At 34.2% G+C, this 21,974-nt stretch overlaps 1 protein-coding gene across 7 annotated transcripts in view; it reads left to right on the forward strand.

Annotated features, from left to right (window-relative positions):
• The window catches only part of LOC136034471 (3',5'-cyclic-AMP phosphodiesterase-like), a 387,364-nt gene that overhangs the window by 164,341 nt on the left and 201,049 nt on the right, over positions 1–21,974 (forward strand). Inside the window, exon 1 of one of the 7 annotated variants that reach the window (XM_065715679.1) lies at positions 8,810–8,929. The exons of the other annotated variants lie outside the window; for them this stretch is intronic. Within the exon in view, the coding sequence (XP_065571751.1) occupies positions 8,904–8,929 (26 nt within the window). The 5' untranslated portion in view covers positions 8,810–8,903. Of the gene's footprint in view, positions 1–8,809; positions 8,930–21,974 lie in introns of those variants that run through there. 7 annotated transcript variants of the gene reach the window in all.

The raw sequence follows: 21,974 nt of genomic DNA on the forward strand, positions 1-21,974 counted from the left end.
AACTTTTAAAATTTAATTCTTCAATGTATGCTACTAGTTACATTCCAGCTTATACTAGAGGCAGGTTAAAAAAATATAGGACCAGACGCATCTGGGGTAATTTGTGAGGAGGGGCTGAATAGATAAAATTTCTTAAGAACAAAAGGAAAGTTCAAAACAGGAAAAGTTTAAACCAGTGAAAGGGGCTCATAACTTTTTTCGTTTACCCTTTCTTTTTGTTTTAAAAAGTTTTATCTTCATTTGTGGTGTCTAACCAGTACCAGTAAGGTATTTGCATTGACTTACGAGGAGCTGAAATCATCCCAAAAATTTCAGCTAAATCCCCCCCCCCGTAAGTGTCAGTCGCAGTTACGCCTATAAGCTAGATTCCTTTCAACTGCGCTTTTTTTTTACTATCTCTTTAATTCGACTTTGCCATTACAATGGGAATATATTAAATATGCACAAATACACAAAAACTGAGACTTTTGTGTATTTCTATACTATGAATACACAAAAGCGTCAACTCAGAAACACTTCCAATATTATTAGAATATCACAGTGCAATAGCTACTATGAAACATTATTTCATAACTTCCAGGAAAACTTCTTTAGCATTCGAGATAAAAATCAGATATACAAAGTCTGATTAATCAATCTTTTGAAAAACAATTCTATTTTACATGTGTTATGTCGTTTTACATCGTACATAAAATATGTAAGTAATGAATCAAAATACTTGTCAAGATGACAAGAGTTTTATTTTCCTCTTAAATTTTAAAGAAAACAGATGTCGCTGATGATGTATTACGTCACGTCTTTATTTGTTAGAATACCTTCAAAAGGCTTTCGCATTCCTTTGAAATTACCAAATAACTCAAAAGGGAGAGACAAAGACAAATATTTAGAAAAATTTTATTATCGAACTAAATTTTTGTTCAATCAATTAAGTTTAGGGCGGTCCAATCCTACCAACCAATCATAAGAGATTCAAACATAAGTACTAAGAAGTATCATAAATAATGAAGTTGAAAGCATTAAAAATTTGTAACACTTAAAAACCTTAATAAATTTTAAAGTTTTATAAACCATTAAAACTATATAAGCCTTTTACGATAGTGAAAAAAATCAAAAGGAAATAAGAATAGTAATTGTTTTGTATAATCAATTATGTATAAAATGGAAATCTAATAAATCTATTGTGGGAGAATGGTGTGATGTAGCTACCATGTTTACCTTTAAAAATATTATTGACTAACAAAAATGAGTTTTCCGATTTGACTATCTGTTTTGAGGTACAAGAACACTGGCGTCAATTGTTGGGGGCGGCTGGTTCTCTTTTCCCCTCCTACTGCTAAGATTCAAAACTACCTTGTTTTGTGGGTATTTTCACAGAACAAATGGTACAAACGACAAAATCAAAGGCCTACGTTTTCTTATAAATCATTCCACAGCAGTTTAATCTAGCTCTTGTGTTGCGTTTTATATTTAAAATTAAGTCTTTTTGTTAAGAGAGAGAGAAAGAATTTATTTATCGAACAAATAACAATACAAAAAAGAAATATTTGCCAATAAGCTTTATGGCTTGTGCGGCTTTTCTCCAAACTACAAAACAAATCACTCATAAATGGATTCCTCTAAAAAAAAAATCAAGCAAAAATCAACATAAATCAAGCAAAAAAAAAAAAAAACACCATTTGAGACCTTGTACTATACCATTATAAAATAACAAAGAGCTATTTAAGGAATATTAAGGAGTCATTCCTTCTCTGTTCAAAATAGTTAATTTGTGTTGGGGGATCTCAAAAATTACTACAAGAGTAACATCTTCTTTAGCTATCTACATTTCTTAAAAAAAGGCTGTTCATCAGGAATGATAAGGAACAAAGATGAATGAGGGACCGAGGAGGGTGTCGTAAGGAAAGGCTTAAAGAAACGAGGAACTTTTTGGGAGGGTCTAAAACTGAGGCTTTGAATAGATTGGGATGGAGGATGGGCGTGTATTGCTGTATTATTGTTGGGCAGCTTGGTACTGCAGTGAGCTGTTAGTAGAAGCAGTAGTAGCAGTAGTAGTAGTAGCAGAGGAACGAATTTGAACGATGTTTTTTTAATTAAAACAGGCCTCAAGAATAAACTTATTTTCCTGTCCAATACAGAATAATAATGAGCAGTTACTTCAACAACAGTACTACTTTTTAATGAAATTAAATACATTAAGCTATGCTCCGAATAACGCCAAAATGAACTGAAACTATAACACGAGAAACCGTCTAAATCGAAACTTCATAAATTTAGCAATATTTATGTTATGAATACAATGTATAAATGAATTAAAGAAGATTTTACTATGCGGGAGGGATCAAAATGGATACAGTCTATCCTGTGCAACTAAGTCTAATTATTCTGGGTGTACCTTCCTGTGTCTAGTGTTTTAAGTATACCTGAAATATCCAAATTTTGCTTCTTATTTATTTATTTATAACACATTTTCCCCAGAACTTCATTGAACATATCCCCCTCCAAAAAATACAGAATGGACAGAGATGCTTTTTCTGGTGGGAAAGACATTTTCCCACCACCCTGACAAAATTTTAACTAACAATGTTACTAGCGATTTTTTTGTGACTTAGCAAAACTGTGAGTAATAAAGTTGGGTAATACATCCAATAAATCACATAATCGACAGAAAGAATTGTTTAAAAATTTTATGCACCGTATTCAAAAACTGATAGTGTAGCAAAGCCAGATGACAAGCTTCTACGCTATCAACATGCGAGCATCTCTGGTTTTTACAGATATTGAGATCACAGTAGAGGTAACGTACAGTAGTGGAAAGTCCTATACGCTCCATTGAAGATTTTTGACACATATCTAAAAACACACAATCTAAACCATTCTTTGTGACTCCACCTTCGCGCACGCGCAAAGATAAATGTTTCCGATGGAAACCCAGTAGCAACTGAAACTGTGGCTCTGACGGTCTGGGAACTTCCCATATTGCGCACCATAAAAGGTGTGTCCTGTTTTGAGAAACGTTTCGCTACTGGTATATACTTCTACTGAGATTGAGATGTTTTTGGTTTTTTGATGGTTTGAGCTTTTCTGGTTTTTTTCACAAAAAACATGGACAATTAAACCAAATTCAAGAAAAAATTGAAGTAGATTTGTTGTTCACGTAGGTTCTAATGCGCTAATCATCTTGTGTCGAAAATTTCTGTAAGTATTCGTTCAATGTTTGATTTTATGAGATGGATTTATTAATTTTTTAAAGAAAACTAATAAGTGTTCAACGGAAAGCTAATTATTAACTAATTAGTAACTATTAAAAACTAATTATTCATAAAAACAACTTAAGAGAATATCCTTGTACTTTAAACTTGAAAGCGAACAAAATGTAAATGACAAAATTGATCGCAATGGCTCCTGAAAATATCAAATGAGCGATCGAACTGTGTTATGGGCATTTTTGTATTATTATTATTAATAAATGAGTCAATTAAAAAAAAGACACATAACATTGAAATATCCTTATAATACTAATAATACCAAACATTACCTCTCTCTATCAAGATAGGTACCAGCCCATATTAACTAAAGATGCATTAAACCTTAACCTCTAATTTGTCCTGCTAAATTTCCGGCTGACCCAAAGAATCGCTTGATTCAAAATTTTTTTTCTATCAAACAGGGGGGAGATTGCACTTCAAGAACAATGATTTTAAATGTCTTTTTCTCTGTTTATACATTCTAATTTACCAACTATTATCTCTGTCTAGAATTCATCTTGACCTCTTGATAAATAGTATAAATGCTTTTCTTTAAAGGTTCCTTTTTCTAGTAAAAATTGTTTTTATCAAAGAAACTGTATTGGGAACTCTATTATGGACATAACGTATATTTTATGTCAACCAAATTTGTTTTATAAATCTGAAGTTAGAGCTTATTACAAAATATAGAAGAACCATCTTCGTCCTTGTTGCTATTATTTTTAGGCATAAAATATGTAAAACCGCTAGATGTCAAATTTTAATACCAGAAGTATCTTTAAGTAAAGAGATTTTGGAAGGGACGGACCGAAGGGAACAAGAAAGATTCCTTTCTATAGTTCTGTAGTAAAAAGTATGTCTTATTTTCATTCATATACGTTTGTTATCTGTATTTGAAAACCAATCATGTTCGGGAAGGCTAATAAGTCCAAATCGAAATAGGAATGCAAGTTCTGGAATGAAAAAAAAACTACGTCTTTTTAAACGTAACTGGTTTTCCTTTGTATATTGGAAGCCACAAGCAAATAAGAAGAAAGTAAATCTAAGCTCCTTTTCATTAGTTCTCCTGTAGGACATTTTAAGCAATTAAAATAAATAAAAAGACTTGAGTCACAAGATTTTCGTCAACAGACCCTCTGTTACTCTACAGTCAAACTCGTGTTTGAGTAGCTGATGCCACTTGGCGTCCGGTAAATCTCAGGTATGTATTATTAATCTCCTCCCAATTATTGCATTGATGTAGAGTAAGGACCACTTTCGGCTTTTTGTTAAACTAAATAAATTTGCAGATTATTTATGCCAACTCAAATTGTTCAGCTTTTTTCAATCTTATGACTATAAAAATTCTTCTTTGTTTCGCATTACCAAACCCTGGAATTTACTTTCCAGGATTTATTAGTTTTATTGCAAGATATATTCCAAATTCACGACGCCAGTTGGTTGTCTGATTTACGAATATCATTTTTTAAAGGCTATTATTACAAACAAAGAAACTACTTAAACCATATGAATTTGTTCATTACTAAACTGCTGCCAAGATTCTACATGTGACATAATCTGTAACCCCTTCTTATGCAATCCTCTTTTTTAAAAATTGAAACACTAATATATATTTATACACACAGAATAGCAAATACCCAAAATGACCTTCCGAGGGTCTAACGCCGAAAAGGTATTAGAAACAGGCTCAAATCTAACGGCTAGGAGCCGTCGCACGTAATTTTCTTTCGGATGGACGTCAGTAGTGTGACTCTGTGAGCTTACCTAGAGTCGACCCAGCTTTAAACGGTTGTGTGGAGAAGTCTGGGAGAAAAGCATGGAAAGCATCAAATGATTTGCCCCCAATCATGTACTCCCAACCAAAGGGAGAGAATCAGGAAATTGATATCTACGGTTCGCAGACCATTCGTGAGCATATAAAAAGGTTTTTTTTTTTAAACTAATAGAGTCCTTGTATCAGAGCAAAAAAAGTATCGACATTTTACTTCTTTGCAAAAAAAAAACTTTTTAAAGCCCTAAATTTTTGGCTGTTATTTTTTGGCTCAATTTTTGAGAAGGCGCCCATCAATGCCTATTTCTGTATCCAGTTTCTTCATTCATTTTTATACGATTATTGAACCTTCGCTTATAGGAATCAGCATATGACATTAGTAAAACAGTCTTTCAGATTTTTTATTATTTTGAAGTTGATGTACCTCTTAGGGTATTGTCTCTCTTGTCCTGGGTGAAAATCCTAGACGACCCTAGTCAACCAGGCTCGTTTATTTGCCACTCTCCGGGTGTCAATATATGGACAATCTGGTATTGATTTTATGAGCCAGGTTCAAATCATTGCACCGGACGATATACCTCCAAAAGCAATCACTGGACTCTAAGTATATTTATTTCATTTAAGAGCAATTGCAAGCAAAATTTTTCTTACTTTTTTTATATATTGTCCTTGGTCCTTATAAAGAAGGGACTAAATTATAGTCAATTAGGTTTGGAAGACTGCATCTCAAAACCTTTCCGCCGGCTTGATTCTCTTACGCAATGAATCATTGTCATAATATTTTATTAGATCTTAAGGTTCATCTAGTCAAAACTTGCATTACTGTGAGTAATTTTAATAAGTATCCTCCTAAAAAGATCTTCTTTCAAAAAATTTCCCCATTCCAAGAGGGAGATCGTTCAGGTCATTGGTATGTAGGAACCCATCACAGGTGGAAAATCTTAGATGACCAGTTCTGAAATTCTGATTTCACATTTGTCTTAGTATTCAAAAATTCTGTTAGCGTAAAGCATAAAAAGATATATAATATAGAAATTTTTACGATTCTTGGAATATGATTTCTAGCAGCCACTTTATTGTGAAGCTATAGCTAAGTAATATATCACAATTAGATATTTTGTTGGTAAATGTTCCAAATTATCTGTCGCTTTTGTATGGCTAGCCAGATGTGGGAAACAGGAACCTCTCCCCACCTTTCCCTCCCAAAATCACAAGGTCCCTTCAAATTTTCTCGCAGTATTCATTAGTTTTCATATAATCCACTTGCTGTTTTAAAATCTCTCTATCATTTGGGTCTAGGTAAAACATTAAGACTTAAAACGAACAGAAATTATTCTGTATATGAGGGGGGTTGTCCCACTCCTCAATCTCTCTCTTCAAGCTAAATTCCAAAAGTTCTTTAAAAATACTTCTCACTCAAAATCAACGTCCTATGTGTTCGAGTAGTCTTCCCTAAAGAATAAGGACGAAAATTCTAACTTTAGCTTAAAGAGTGAGGGCTGAGGAAGGGATAGCTCCCCTTAAATAAAGGATAGCTCACTTTTACAGCTGAAGATACTTGTTTTTTTAACTTAATTTCATACCATTTTTCAAATCATATCATGATATTTCCTTCCCACTCCCCCCTTTGTAATATTTCTCTTAGAAAATTTTCCTCAGAAACCTCCCTAACCAGAGGAAATTCTCCCAAAGCAAAATCCTCCCCTACCCTGGAGAAAATTATTCTGAAAAATTTCCGTATATTTCACAATAACAAATGCTATTTGTTAACAATATTGACCAATGCATAACTAACGGCCCTTTTCTAAGCGACTATGGAGGGTCATATCACCACCAAGACTAAAGTTGCTGGACCTTTCATCTATGCTGAATCAAATGGCTATATTAAAATTTTGATTTTAAATATTCAAAATTTCAAGGGGGCTATTTGCCCTCCAATCTTTTTGGTCGCTTAAAAAAGAACTAGAACTTTTGATTTCCCCTATAAAAAGAAAACAACAAGTAGAACAATTGGGAATTTTTTCGTAAGACAGTGGAATTCCAAACTTTAAATGAATGTTTCGACCCTATGTCCAAGGGCCGTCCTCAGCATCGCACAAATGAAAATACATCCTTACTTTGTTGAAGTAAGGATGCTAAGACTGTTTAGTTTTTTTTTTGTTTTTTTTTTTTTGCTTTAATGGTTATGTTTACATGAAAATTTCCATTATATTTTCATTGTGTTATGCTGAGGACGGCCCTTGGATATAGGATCGAAACATTCATTTAAAGTTTGGAATTCCACTGTCTTACGGATAAAATCCCCTATTAGTTCTACTTGTTATATGTTGTTTATGATGGAAAGATAGTGTGGTCTTCGTCATTGTTTACGTTATAAAGAACTCTATTTCAATCTACTAGGACCACTGAATCCATACGATCACCCCGAGTGAAAAACAATAAAACAACAAACAAATAAACGCACATCCATGATCTTTCCCCTGGCAAAAAATACAAAATTCCACATTTTTGTAAACAGGAGCTTGAAACCTCTACAGTAAGGTTCTCTAATATGATGAATCTGTTAGTGTGATTTTCATTGAGATTACTTCAATATTGTGGGGATGTTTCCCCTTTTTTTAAAATCAGGCATATTTTCTCAGGCTCGTAGCTTTTGATCAGTGGCTTGAAACTTGATGTATTTTATACATTTCGAATTATCATAAAAAGCCAATTCTTTTCATACATCTATTGTTATTAAAATTCCGTTTGCTAGAGTTTTGGTTCCTATTTGGCCTAGTCGCTCCTTATTCGTTGCCACGAACTGTTCGACTTACTTGAAATATTCTAATGTACTGTTTAAACAATAATGAAGACTGCTTTCCGACTTGCTGACTACTTACCAACTTGCCAACTGGAATATGCCTACTGCTATTTTGAGCCTTGCCTTGGGACTTCTTTTAAAACAAAATTATGTTTTTTCTTCTCTTTTCCAAGTCAAATAGTATGTAGCTTATTAGCTATGCAGTCTTTGCCTCTGAATTCAGCCAAAAAACACCGACAAAAAGGAAAAGAATATTATCTTGACTTCAGTTTCAGTCATCCTTGGCTTGAGAAAAGAATTATTGACAATGCTTGCCAAAAAGACCCGTTTCCTGACTACGCAGAAACTGTAATTCAAATTAGAATCAAGAAAAACTTAAAAGTAAGAATTCGAGAACAACATGCGCAGAAGGGTATTGAGGCACATCCCTTTCACTCGAAATTTAATTTTTTAATTTTGTCTATATCTTTCGTATAATTTGCCCACTTTTACGTTTCTTTTTCGAACTAACCCCCTCTCAAATATTGGTCATCTCCCCAAATCAACCTACTTATATCTAGAATTTTCTGTCTTATATTTGCTTTCAGTTTTAGATTTTTAGAAAAAATGTGTAATACGTTTTGAATTTGTTTTATATTCTTTCAAATATAATTAGATCCGTTGCCAAGACGATAAAAAGCAACAAAAGTAACTGCACATACACAATTTTCGAAGATTAAGAAACAATTTCTGATTTCTGAACAATTAAATAAACTAAAAAACTAATTAACTAATTAACTCATAAACTAATTAAATATAAGCTAGATGTCTATTTATCAAAGTATCAATAAAATTTTAATTAAAAATTTAAATAATAAAATCTTAATTTTCAAGCCAAAGGAGAATTTAATAAGAGACAGACAAAAAACTTTGTTCTAAGTGTCATCAATTTTATTAATTACTTGATAATTTAAAATCTGCACTTGTCATGTAGAACCTGTCATCATTTACGATAAGATACCTGATCAAAATTTTTCAAATAAGAAAATAATTGGTCAGTTTTCATATTGAAGTGTCCCAGCTAGAGATTAATTTAAATTAGGAGATGGTTAATAGGCTTAACGGAAGCAGGTAGGCGTTTCCCATATTTATGACCAAGAAGATGGTAATAATTGCTCTTAATTTAACAGTTCACTGTCAAACAGTTCGTGGTAATTTAGTAGGGAGCGACCCGGTTCAATAGTAATCGAAACTCTAAAAAATGGAATTTTGATACCAATGGTTACATAAAAAAATCGCATTTTAATGCTGATTTTAAATATATAACTTTCATCAAGATTAGTCTTACCTATCAAAAGTTACGAGCCTGGGAAAATTTGCCTCATTTTAGAAAATAGGGTAAAACAAACTCTAAACATCACACAATCTTAACGAAAATCACACCATCAGATTCAGCGTATCAGAGAACCTAATTGTAGAAGTTTGAAGCTCCTATCTACACAAATGTGGAATTTCGCATTTTTTGCAAGAAGACAAATCACGGATGCGTGTTTAATTTTTTTTTTTCGAGGGGTGATCTTATCAACCCAGTGGTACTAGAATGTCGCGAGAGGGCTCATTCTAACGGAAATTAAAAGTTCTAGTGCCCTTTTTAAGTGACTAAAAATTGGAGGGCACCTAAGCCCCCTCCCACGCTCATTTTTTCCCCAAAGTCATCAGATCAAAATTCTGAGATAGCTATTTTATTCAACATAGTCGAAAAACCTAATAACTATGTCTTTGGGGACGACTTACCCCCCCCCCCCCGCAGTCCCCGTGGGAGGAGTTGCAAGTTACAAACTTTGACCTGTGTTTACATATAGTAATGGTTACTGGGAAGTGTACGGACGTTTTCAGGGGGATTGTTCTGGTTTGGGAGGGAGAGTTGAGGTGGGAGGGGGGGTTACGTGGGAGGATCTTTCCATGGAAAAACTTCTCATGGGGGAAAAGACTTTCAATGAAGGGGGCGCAGGATTTTTTAGCATTATTTAAAAAACAATGAAAAAATAAATATGAAAAGTTTTTTTTCTACTGAAAGTGAGGAGCAGCATTAAAACTTAAAACGAGCAGAAATTATTGCGCATATGAGGGTTTGCCTCCTCGCAATACCTCGCTCTTGACGCTAAAGCATTTTTAGAAATTTCAACTATTTATTCTACGGCCTTTGTGATTCAAGGATCATTCTTAAGGAATTGGGACAGAATTTAAGCTTTAGTATAAAGAGCGAGGTATCAACGAGGGGTGAACTCTCTCATATACGCAATAAAAACATACGAATATAGAAGTTCGTTACGTAAGTTAATTCGTAAATTACGTATATTTTTTTACTAATGAAAATATTCGTAAAAAAAAATTAAAAGTTCTAGTTGCCTTTTTAAGTAATCAAAAAATTGGAGGGCGACTAGGCTTCTTCCCTCTCTCCTTTTTCTCAAAATCTTCCGATTAAAACTATGAGAAATCCATTTACCCCCCCCCCCCAAAAAAAAATTAATATGCAAATTTCCTTTTAATTATTTATGTGCGGAGAGCCAAGATCAAAACATACATTAGTTAAAAAACGTCCAGAAATTAAATAAAAAAAGTTTTTTAAATGAAAGTAAGGAGCGACAATGAAACTTAAAACGAGCAGAAATTACTCCGTATATTAGAGGGCTTTTCCTCCTCAACGCCCTGCTCTTTACGCTAAAGTTTTTTACTGTTTCAAGAAGTAGAGTTAAGAGAAAGAGTCAAACTTTAGCGTAAAGAGCGAGGCGTTGGGGAGGAAAAGCCTCTTTCATATACGGGGTAATTTCTGCTCGTTTTAAGTTTTTAATGTCGCTCCTTACTTTCATTTGAAAAAAAACTTGTTTTTTTATTTAATCTGGTATAATAAAGTGATTGTCGAGATTGTAAAAAGACTCATGTTTAGAAAAATGAGCGAAAATGAAAAAAAATATAATAAGATAGACTAAAGCGTTTTTTCTTGTAAATGTAGAATCCGAAAAGAAAAAGAGCTTTCATGCAACAATTTTTGTTTTGTTTATTTCAGTCTTGTTTATTAATAATAAAAGACAAAAATTAACTTAAAATACACCTTTTGAAGTAAAATGCTTTTAGAATATGAATAATTTGGTATTTTTTATCGAAAAAAAATGAAGGAAAACAAAATTGCCCCCTAGATTTTGAAAAATACATTATTTTCCCCCTCCTAATTTCTATGAATTGACGCTACAAGAGGCGAGAAAAGCTTCCTAGGAGGTGGAAAAAATGTTTCTTAGTGCAATATATCAGTATTTAAGTAAAATTCATGGTATTAATTCCAACAGGGATCAAGATTGTATTGTTTGAGTCAAAGGGGCTCAAACTAGAAAAGTATTAGGAGCCCTCTGGTCAAAGAGTTTATGATTGGGGTTAGACTGGGTCCTGAATCATCGGCATTTATGAAGGGGCATGTTTGAGATGGTTGCACTTGAGGATCATAGAGGTAGGAACTAGTTGAAGGCAATTGCTCAACTCCCATAAAAAGATTAGTGGTATTGAAGATTTTAATTTTTAGTTAAATTTGGTATTAACGGACAAGACACCTTCTCTTTAAAGGAGAATTTCTAGGACAACAAAAGAAAGTTTGTGCTGAATAGGGCGCTAAAGCATCGTAAAGAGCTGTTTGAGGTCATTTGAATGCTAATCCTTACATTTGCGCAAATTTCTTAGGAACTTTTTTTTTTATAGGCAACGCCGAATGATTAATCATGTTCCCAAAAGGCTGTATTTAAACTAAGCTATAAAATTAAACTACAATATTACTTTTATTATTTTTAGCTGAGTTGAAATGTAAGGAAACAGACAGAGTTCTTGTCAAGAAAACTTATTTCAAAACTCTTCTCTTCTTCCACTGGCTTAAAATTTCATACAGAATATGAAAGACAGGGTCGAAAGGAGAGGGTCCCAAAAATTAGTTTTTGTTAAGAGTTAGGGCAGAAGGAACGAGCTAGGGGCTAGTCTGAGTTGAGTTGTAAGCTGAGTTGTTAGCTGAGCTGAAATGTAAGGAAACAGACAGAGTTCTTGTCAAGAAAACTTATTTCAAAACTCTTCTCTTCTTCCATTGGCTTAAAATTTCATACAGAATATGAAAGACAGGGTCGAAAGGAGAAGGTCCCAAAAATTGGTTTTTTCTAAGAGTTACAGCAGAAGGAACGAGTTAGGGACTAGTCCCCTTCGACAATCTGAGCAGCTGCTGGTTACATTTCTGTAAAAGACAGAGTCAATGAAGGGATGATTAAGAAAAATCGTTGCTTGAGAGACTCCAAGGAAATGTATTTAAGAATATTTCTCCATGAGAAAAGAGAAGGAGGGGTATCACATTTGACCTAGATTTTGCAAGCAAGCTTAACTATCTGGGATATTATATACATTTTTACTATGTGTATGTATTTATTCACGTCAACAAATTAAAACCAGTATATTTATTTACTACCACTATTACTAACAACTCACTTCAGCACCGTGCAACCTGAGACAAACAGAACTTCGCACGCTACTCCTTCATCTCAGTCTAATTGAAAGCTTCCCTCATTACACCCTCCCAAGAAGTCACGATTTTGTTCAAATCCTTTCTTATAACCTCCTCCCATTATATTCGGGGACGACCTGATTTTTGTTTGTCCCTGGATAGTTGGCAGAAAAGGATGGTCTTTCACAATCTGTCATCCTTCATCCGCAGAATGTGTCCTATGTACCCCAGCCTTTCTGTGGCTATAGCCCTAGAAAACGGGATAGAACCACACTTTTAGTACAACTTAATGTTTGAAAACCGGTCAGTCAGATGGATACCCCCCCCCCTCAAAAGACAGTAGAAAATGCCTCTGGAAAACATCTAAGAACGTCTGTAAACCATTCTTAAACAGTTCTTCAGAATATTTGAAACAACATCATTGTAGCTTCCAATATTCTAGTTTTAGTTTGCATACTTAACTTCCTATTCTTCCTAATTGTTTTTCAATTGTGCTGCGCTCTCGGTTATTCTACTTTTAATACCTCAAGTGCGTCTACTATTTTTATTAATATTACTATCCAGGTAAGTGAATCCGTTCACTTTATCGATCTTCTTGCTACCCAACATCACTTCTTCACCTTAATTTATTTCTAGTCTAAGCGACTAGTCTTCTTAATATTAATTTTCTAACCTAAACTTGCCCCTTGACCTATCAAAACCTCCGAAAAGCACTAATTTTGCCAAGATTTTCACCTGGGACACACCAATGATCAGCATAATCTGAGTCTAGGTTTCCCATTTGATTCAATACTCTGCCAATCCGTGTAATTGGGGAAAGAAGAGAACCCTGCTGAGCTCCTGACTCAATATGAAGTTAGCTACTACCCTTATTTCCTCCCTTAAATGCAGCAGTTTTGTTCTTGTACATTGCACAAATGACTCTAATGTATTTATCTGGTATAACTTACGAAGATGGGACCTTCACTAAAGCTCTTCTATTGGGTGATTCAAACGCTTGTTTATAATCTAAAAACTGAGGACTAGAAGGGTCTGGTGAATCAGGCACTTCTGAATTGTTAATCTGAGAGTGAAAATTTGGTCGACGCATCCTCTCCCCTTCCTAAAACCACACTGTTCGTCTCTTAAAAGTTTATCTACACAATGTCTAAATCTAAGAATTATCATCATACTAAGTAATCTCCTTTCTATGGAAACCAAGCAAATGCCTTAATAATTACTAAACTCATTCCTATCACCTTTCTTCAACTTGAGTAAAATTTTCTTAAAATCACTAGACACTTGCTTGTTTTTGCAAATCATAGTCATAATCTTCATAATAGTCATAACTTTGTCTGTTTCCTTACACTTCAACTCAGCTAAAAATAATAAAAATAATATTTTTAGTTTAATTTTATAGCTTAATTTAAATACAGCCTTTTGGGAACATAATTAATCATTTGGCGTTGCCTAAAAAAAAAAGTTCCAAAGAAACTTGCGCAAATGTGAGGATTAGCATTCAAATGACCTCAAACAGCTCTTTACGATGCTTTTGCGCCCTATTAGTATTGGAGAAATAAAACATAAAAAGGAAAACAGTGAACGCTTCCAGCTCTTTTTAAGACTTCCCATAAACTTGTTTCAGCTGTAGAATTTTAATGTCAAGATGAATCGAAATAATAGCAATCATTCCTCAATCACTATTAACTGCAATTGTTTCTTATGAGACAGTGTTTTTTAACGTGTTATTAAGGTTTTGGCTTCTACTACCTTGGTTTTCTCTGTACTAGGGAGTAGCTATCGCTGCAGCCATGAGGTTCAAGTGTCTTTTGGTTCAATTAAATAAAAAAAAAATTATTTTTTTAGCTGAAAGTAAGGAGCGACATTAAAACTTAAAACGAACAGAAATTACTCCGTATATAAAATGGGTTGTCCCCTCCGCAATCCCTCGCTCTTTACGCTAAAGCTTTTAATTGTTTTAAAAAGTAGAATTGTGGCAAAGAGTCAAACTTTAGCGTAAAGAGCGAGGGATTGCGGAGGGGACAACCCATTTTATATACGGAATAGTTTCTGTTCGTTTTAAGTTTTAATGTCGCTCCTTACTTTCAGCTAAAAAAATTTGTTTTTTTTAATTTAATTTCTGAACGTTTTTGAATTAATGCATGTTTGGTTTTGGCTCTCCGCACATAAATTATTAAAATGAAATTTGTATATTAATTCTTTTTTTGGCTAAATAGCTTTCTCTTAGTTTTAGATTTTGAGAAATAAGGGGTGGAGAAGGAGGCCTAGTTGCCCTCAAATTTATCGGTTGCTTAAAAAGGCAACTAGAACTTTTAATTTTTAACGAACGTTTTTATTAGTAAATAATATACGTAACTTATAAATTAGCAACTTACGTAACAAACTTTCATAATCTTATATTTTTATTATGTATACAAGGGGGTTTGTATCCTCGTTAATACCTCGTTCTTTACACTAAATCTTAAGCTTTGTCCCAATTCTTTAAGAATGACCCCTGAATCAGGAAGGCCGTAGAATAAATAGTTAAAATTACTAAAAATACTTTAGCATAAAGAGCAAACATATTTATCTCCTGCTAAATACCTCGCTCTTTATGCTAAAGTATTTTTAGAACCCCTCATATGCGTAACAATCTCTGTTCGTTTTAAGTTTCAATGCTACTCCTTCCTTTCATTTGAAAAAACGTTTTCATGTTTATTTTTCATTGTTTTCTTATAATAATGCTAGAAAATCATGCGCCCTTTTCCTTGAATATTTCTTCCCCCATGACAGATTCCTCCAAGGAAAGATCCTCAAACATAGCTCCCTCCCCTCAGCCCCACCCCCAAACAAAATAAAATCCCCCTGAAAACGTCTGTGCACTTCCCAATAACCATTACTATATGTAAACACTGGTCAAAGTTTGTAACTTGCAGCCCCTCCCCCAGGGATTGTGGGGGAGTAAATCATCCCCAAATACATAGTTATTATGGTTTTCGACTATGTTGAACAAAATGGCTATCTCAAAATTTTGATCCGTTGACTTTGGGAAAAAAATGAGCGTGGGAGGGGGCCTAGATGCCTTCCAATTTTTTTGGTCACTTAAAAAGGGCACTAGAACTTTTCATTTCCGTTAGAAAGAGCCCTCTTGCGACATTCAAGGACTACTTGGTCGATACGATGACCCCTGGGAAAAAGAAAAAGAAAACAAAAAAAAACAAACAAATAAACACGCACCCGTGATTTGTCTTCTGGCAAAAAATACAAAATTCCACATTTTTGTAGATAGAAGCTTGAAACTTCTACAGTAGGGTTCTCTGATACGCTGAATCTGATGGTGTGATTTTTGTTTAGATTCTATGACTTTTAGGGGGTGTTTCCCCCTATTTTCATAAATAAGGCAAATTTTAATTGAAAACTTGATGAAACTTATATATTTAAAATCAGCATTAAAATGCGATTCTTTTGATGTAGCTATTGATATCAAAATTCAATTTTTTAGAGATTTGGTTACTATTGAGCCGGGTCGCTCCTTACTACAGTTCGTTACCACGAACTGTTTGAAAGTTTCATTAATTTTTGAATCCATAGATTTAAGAGGGACAAATTGTTATTTTTAGAGGAGTGGAGGATGAACTGTTTTGCATTGAAACAGTATTAAAAAAACAGGGCATGAGTTGCATTGAGGTTAGGCTAAATGGGGATCGAGTTGCATGAGGGTTCAGTTAAACGGAGGTTATCTTGCACACGGTTCAGTTGCATGGGGCACAGTTAAACGAGGGTTCAGTTGCAAGGAGGTTGAGCTGAATGAGGGTTCAGTGGGATTGGGTGAGTTGCACGAGCGTCGCAGTACATGGGGCATCTGACAAACGAGGGTTCAGTTACACTAGGATCCAGTTACACAAGAGTTCAGTAACACGAGGGTTCCTTTGCAATGGAATCATTTATAGGATTTTATGAGTGAAAGAAAACCTTTTTCTGGGGGACACAAGACCTCACAGAAAGTTTTGCAAGGACTTTCTGACATGGTGTCGTGATTTTTGTAGCAGCTCAAAAACGTGATTTACCACGTGCTTTTTTACACCCTTTAACGCCCTTTTCAATCCCTTTATCGCCCTTTTCATTATAATTTTTTCAACCCTGTTAGAAGTAGTAAAACTAGATTTAGCGTAAATGCTAATTTTGGGACACAGAATTCTGTGATGATGCGTTGGTCATAAATAAAAGAAGAAAAAACTCCTTCTAAAAACAATTAAGAAAATAAGATTACTTTTCTGTTAAATTGTCAGATCAAACAGTCCGGAACTAATAATGCTATTCAATAGGTAGGAGAAAAGTTTTTTTCTGGGGGACACAGTATCTAATGGAAAAGTCTTGCTAAGACATTTCAACGCAGCGTCGTACTTTTGTGGCTTCTCGGAGAGGAAATTTACCATCTTGAATTGGAGTTGGGGGCCAGTAGTGATGAAAACTAACTAGATATAACAAATGAGAAAAAACTACTTTATAATGATAATCCTTGTATTATGTAAATGTTCTCCAAAAGTTAAACATATGATAAGCAGTTTGATAAGCATCATTGCAATTTTCAGTGAATTTATTGAAGAGTGAAAGTGCTTATTTTGTGAAATTGATTCATTCACAATTACAAGAACTAGTAGGATTATAAAAAGAGAAGGTACATATTTACTGTAAACAATATGAATTTCTTCATTATTTTGTTTGGAATTTTAAGTAGCTCTCAGGAAGGATATAATTAAAAACAAAAATAAATAGCTTGTTAATTATAGAAGAAAGAAAGGTAAATTTGACAAATGTTGTTTTGGGAGGTGATATGAGAGCTCCATGCAAAACAGAACATTAGCACCAGAGTAAGGGTTCTGCCCTGAGGGGGAAGGGTGACTGTAAAATGCTTTGAAACTTTTCCCACTTAGCACATAATTCTAGTTATATTTTTAACCCAAGAGTACTACACATAATTTCAACTTTTTTTTTGTGAGTAGCATAAAGCCAAAAACTCAATTTTCTCGGGGAGGGGGAGGGGAAGAGATGCAAGAAATACTTAGAAAAAGTATTTATATACTTAGAAATACTTTAGAAAATACTTAGAAAAAATACTAAGAAATACAAGGTTGCAGAAATACTGCGTTTCCAGGAAATTCTGATTTTCTGAATCCTAAAGAATCAGAAAATAAATACTGTTTCAAAAGAGATCGAATCAAAGAAACGAAATTACAAACAGTTTTTTTTAATGGGTATAATGCTGAAAATTCCCGAATAATTCTCCATCCGGTGTGTTAGAGCAATGACTCTAAGAGCCCTTGCAAAATGAGACACTCCTATAAATAGTTTATAAATATATAGCTAATTTTTAAAGTAAAATACTAGTTTAATTTTCGCAAAAAAAACAAAAAAACAACAATAGCGTTCATGATCGTAAAAGATGATAGTAGCTTTAAAAGTTTATCTATAAACCTATGAAGTTATAAACTATTTATAAACTATATTATATTATATATTATAAACTATATTATAAACTATATAACCTATTACTAAATAATAAACTATATAACCTATTACTATATAACCTATATAACTATTATAAACTATATTATAAACTATATTATATTATAAACTTATAAACTATAAGTTTATCTATAAACTTATGAAAATTTTTTTGGTATAAGACTAGAATAGTGGCTATTTACAAGGAACTATGTTAAGAGAATAATTCTTACTTCATAACTTGCAGAAAAATTGTAATTAACCAAATTTGAAAGCGATTCCACTATAGTTTACCCATACTTACCCTACCCTAACTTACCCTAACTTTTAAATATATAGCCCAAATTTTACATTTCCCATGATCTTGCCAGGCGTCACTCATGTTTCAACCGGTGTAACTGTAAATTCGACAGATTGGAAAAGCTGGGCTATATATTTGCACATTGGGGGACTGGCTGTAAATTATAGTGGAATCGGTTTCAAATTTGTTAGCTACGATTTTTCTGCTTATTATGAAGTAAGAACTGTTCTCTTAACATGTTTGCTTCTCAATAGCCCCAATTGCAGGCTGCTAAGGTTTTTTTTGCAATACCTCTCCCTGATGCTTAATACCCTTTGGGTGTTTGTAATCTTTGGGTTGGAATCTCAAACATTTATGTAAATAATCTTGTTTTAGCTTTATACTGGCAGAATTTCTGCTGTTCACAACTTATTACGATTAAAACTTCTAAGAACACATCAAAAATGTGTTTAGACTCATTTTGTTATGTTTTTACGAGTCCAACAAACATTTTGGGGAGGTAGGGTTTCAATCCTCCTAAGCCATCCCCTCCTTAAGTACAGTCTTGACAATCAAAGTGGCTATAGGAAGTTATTAGCAATTTGGTTCTTCGGGGGGGGGGGGAGGTCGTCTGACCATTATACAAATCAACAAAAATATTTTCTTTTCCACTTATCTCTGTTAGTTTTATGGAGTCAATTGACTTTACAGCTAAACGACATATATACGACAAATCTAACTAAAAACCATGAAAAATGTACATAATATGGTTCAATTCTAATTGCCAAGACATATTAAGAAAAAAAAATACTGGGGAGTAATGCCCCCCTGCCTCCCCAATTGACGATAAAACATGAGCCTTATTTCATGCTCTGTTTCGATATCCTTTGGTATGAGATTGTGTATTTACCTTAAATGTATCTTCACTTATTAGCTGTGCTTAAGAGACGGCAAAAGTTACCTTCATATCAACGTTGATAGCAGAGAATCTAGCAGAGAGAATTTTGTTTGAAGCAGAAAACTGGTCTTCAAATCTTATGATGTATTGTTCAGAACACGGGTGGGGGGGAGTACAGAAGTTGCAGCCTTGTATATATTATCTGTCAAAAATCTATAACTTGCCATTGCATTATTTAGAAAATAGTTTGGTACAAAATTACAATAAAATATCCCTTTAGTTGTGAACAGAAATAAAGTTTTTATAAAGTTGTATTCGGATTAATAGTAAGCTTAGGAGCTCCAGAGAAATGGTCTCCTACCATTTCTAGACTGTTTAAATTTTTTCTTTTAAATTCAAGTCGCTTTTCTTCTATTAAGAACCATTAGACTAAAAAAAACTAAATCAATATGGAGGAGTTTTTAAAGGCTACACAAAAACCACATTTGAAATGGAACATTGAAACATCGATCTTACCAAACACAAGTTTTCTTTTTTATACCTTTAAAGAATTCCTCAGTATTCTGTGCTCCTGTAAAACCTACGATGTGTGATATAGCGTCTTTTGAAGTACCGACTCAGAAAAGATTCATGTACATGTCTTGCTTTTGGACCTCTGTTTAGCCTCAGATTCGCAATCAACAGGCTCAGATTCTGTAAAGTTAGAACCCACTTAAATTTTCAAATTACTACTAATAAGACCGTACTTCTTTTTAGCTTTATTTTCTGTCTCAGAAAGATTTAGATGCAGTCAGAGAACACTATAGATTCCTGTTTAACTAACATTTAAAACCTGTAAAAATTGGAATAGGCAATGGACGTAAGAGTTTAATTCTGTACAAAGCTTCACGTACGCTTCTCTTCCATCCCAATCAATTCAAAGTCTCCCTCTTCACACCCTCACAGGAAGTGCCCATATCTCTTAAATCTTTTTTTGCGACATCCTTCCATCCCAATCGGGGACAGCCTGTGTTTTGTTGGCCCTAGACGGTTGGCTGACAAGGACAATCATTGGCAATCTGTCATCCTTCATTCAGGATGATTGGACTCAAAAGCATCGTTGGATCTTCATCCGACAGTTTTGATCACTTTTTATGTTGTAGATTTGGTGAAACCGGATTCTGAGCAATTCAACTAGTCCAAAAGACTATTAGCAGTGGTAAAGGTTTTAAAGTTCGTTACTTCATCTTATTAGCGTATTTTTACTTCTTGAATTTTCTTTTTTCTCACTACCACTGATAATAGTGAAAACTCATTACAATATTTCAGCAGAAATAAGACTGAAACCCTGACAATCAATCCTACTTCACCTCAACTTGTTCAAGCCTTCTGCTTTGGCAATATTCCCGGAAATCCTAAATGATTTAATATTGTATGAAAAAAAGAAACACTGGAAAACATGGGTACTTCGTTTCAGTCCATTTAAACTTTCCGCTTGGTATCATCCTTGCAGCCTTGGGAATTTCAATACACTCTAAAACATTGAAACACCTTCTGAAAGTCTGGCCAATATTCCTCCTTCGTCCCAGCCTATTTACAGCATCTGCCTTGGCATCATCCCATGAAGTTTTTAGAGATTTCAACACTGCCTGAAACACTAGATAAAACACTGAAAAACACTCCTCCTTCTTCCCAGCTCATAGTCCTTACGGTTTTGTAAAATTCAATGAAGCCCTAAGGGATTTTACATTGTCTAAAATACGGTAAAACCTTCTGAAACGCTGTTAAACGCTCCTCCTTCGTCCCGGCTTACTTAAACCTTCAGCTTTGGAAGGATCCATCGAAACTTTTAGGGATTTTAATGCTGTCTAAGACAACGAAACACTGGCAAACACCACTCCTTCATCCCAGCCAGATGGAAAGCTGAAACACTAGCAAAGACTTCCTTTTTATCCCTGCCTAATTAAGGCTTATGGTTTCATAACATCAAATGAAACCGTTAGGGATTTGAATACTGTCTAAAACGCTGAAATACTGGCAGACACTACTCCTTCATCCAAGCTTTTTTACGCCCTTTTCTTTACTATCATCCTATGAAACCTTTAGAGATTATAACACTGTCTGAAAAACTGGCCAAAACACTGGCAAACACTCCCCTTCTTTTTGATCACTACCTCATTAAACCTTAAGCTTTTGCAACATTCAATGAAACCCATACAGATTTTTATGCTGCCTGAAACACTGGATAAAATACTGGCAAGCATTACTCCCTCATCCCAGCCTATTTAAACTCCATACAGGGGGCATTCCCCTTTCTCCTCCTCCTCTCTATATTTGGAAAAATATCTTTTTTTGTGGCGTCATTGAAAAATGCCCTATTTTGGTATTTCCATTATTGAAATATAAAAATAAAAATAAAAATGCTCTCTCTTAAAATATCAAAATTATATTCCCGCCACGTACATTTTTTAAATTGACAACACTGCTTCTGTGTAACCCTTAGAGATTTTGCTACTGTGAAAATAACTGGCTAACACTCTCCTTTTATCCCAGCCTATTTAAACCCCCTGTCTTTGTAGCATCCTATGAACATATTTAAAAGTGCATGGAACATTTAATTACTGGTAAACATTCTTTTTTCATCCTCTCCAAAAGTTTTGTGTGGGGGGATACAATTATCTAATCATCGGCAGATTATCGGGTTTTTACTGTCTTACAGGTTGTCAGCAAATTATGGGTACAGACAAATTCTGATATTTTATTTATTGAATTCATTTTCAAAGAGTTTGTGTAACGAACTGTAGTAAGGAGCGACCCGGCCAAAAAATCTGGAAGGCACCTGGGCCCCTTCCCACGCTCATTTTTCCCCAACGTCCCCAAATCAAAATTTGGAGCCATTTTGTTCAGCATAGTCCAAAAACCTAATAACTATGTCTTTGGGGGTGACTTACTCACTCTCAATCCCCGGGAGAGGGGCTGCAAGTTATAAACTTTGACTAGTGTTTAC

The sequence above is a fragment of the Artemia franciscana genome, chromosome 13 (assembly GCF_032884065.1).
Source record: "Artemia franciscana chromosome 13, ASM3288406v1, whole genome shotgun sequence".
NCBI classification, from domain to species: Eukaryota; Metazoa; Arthropoda; class Branchiopoda; order Anostraca; family Artemiidae; genus Artemia; species Artemia franciscana.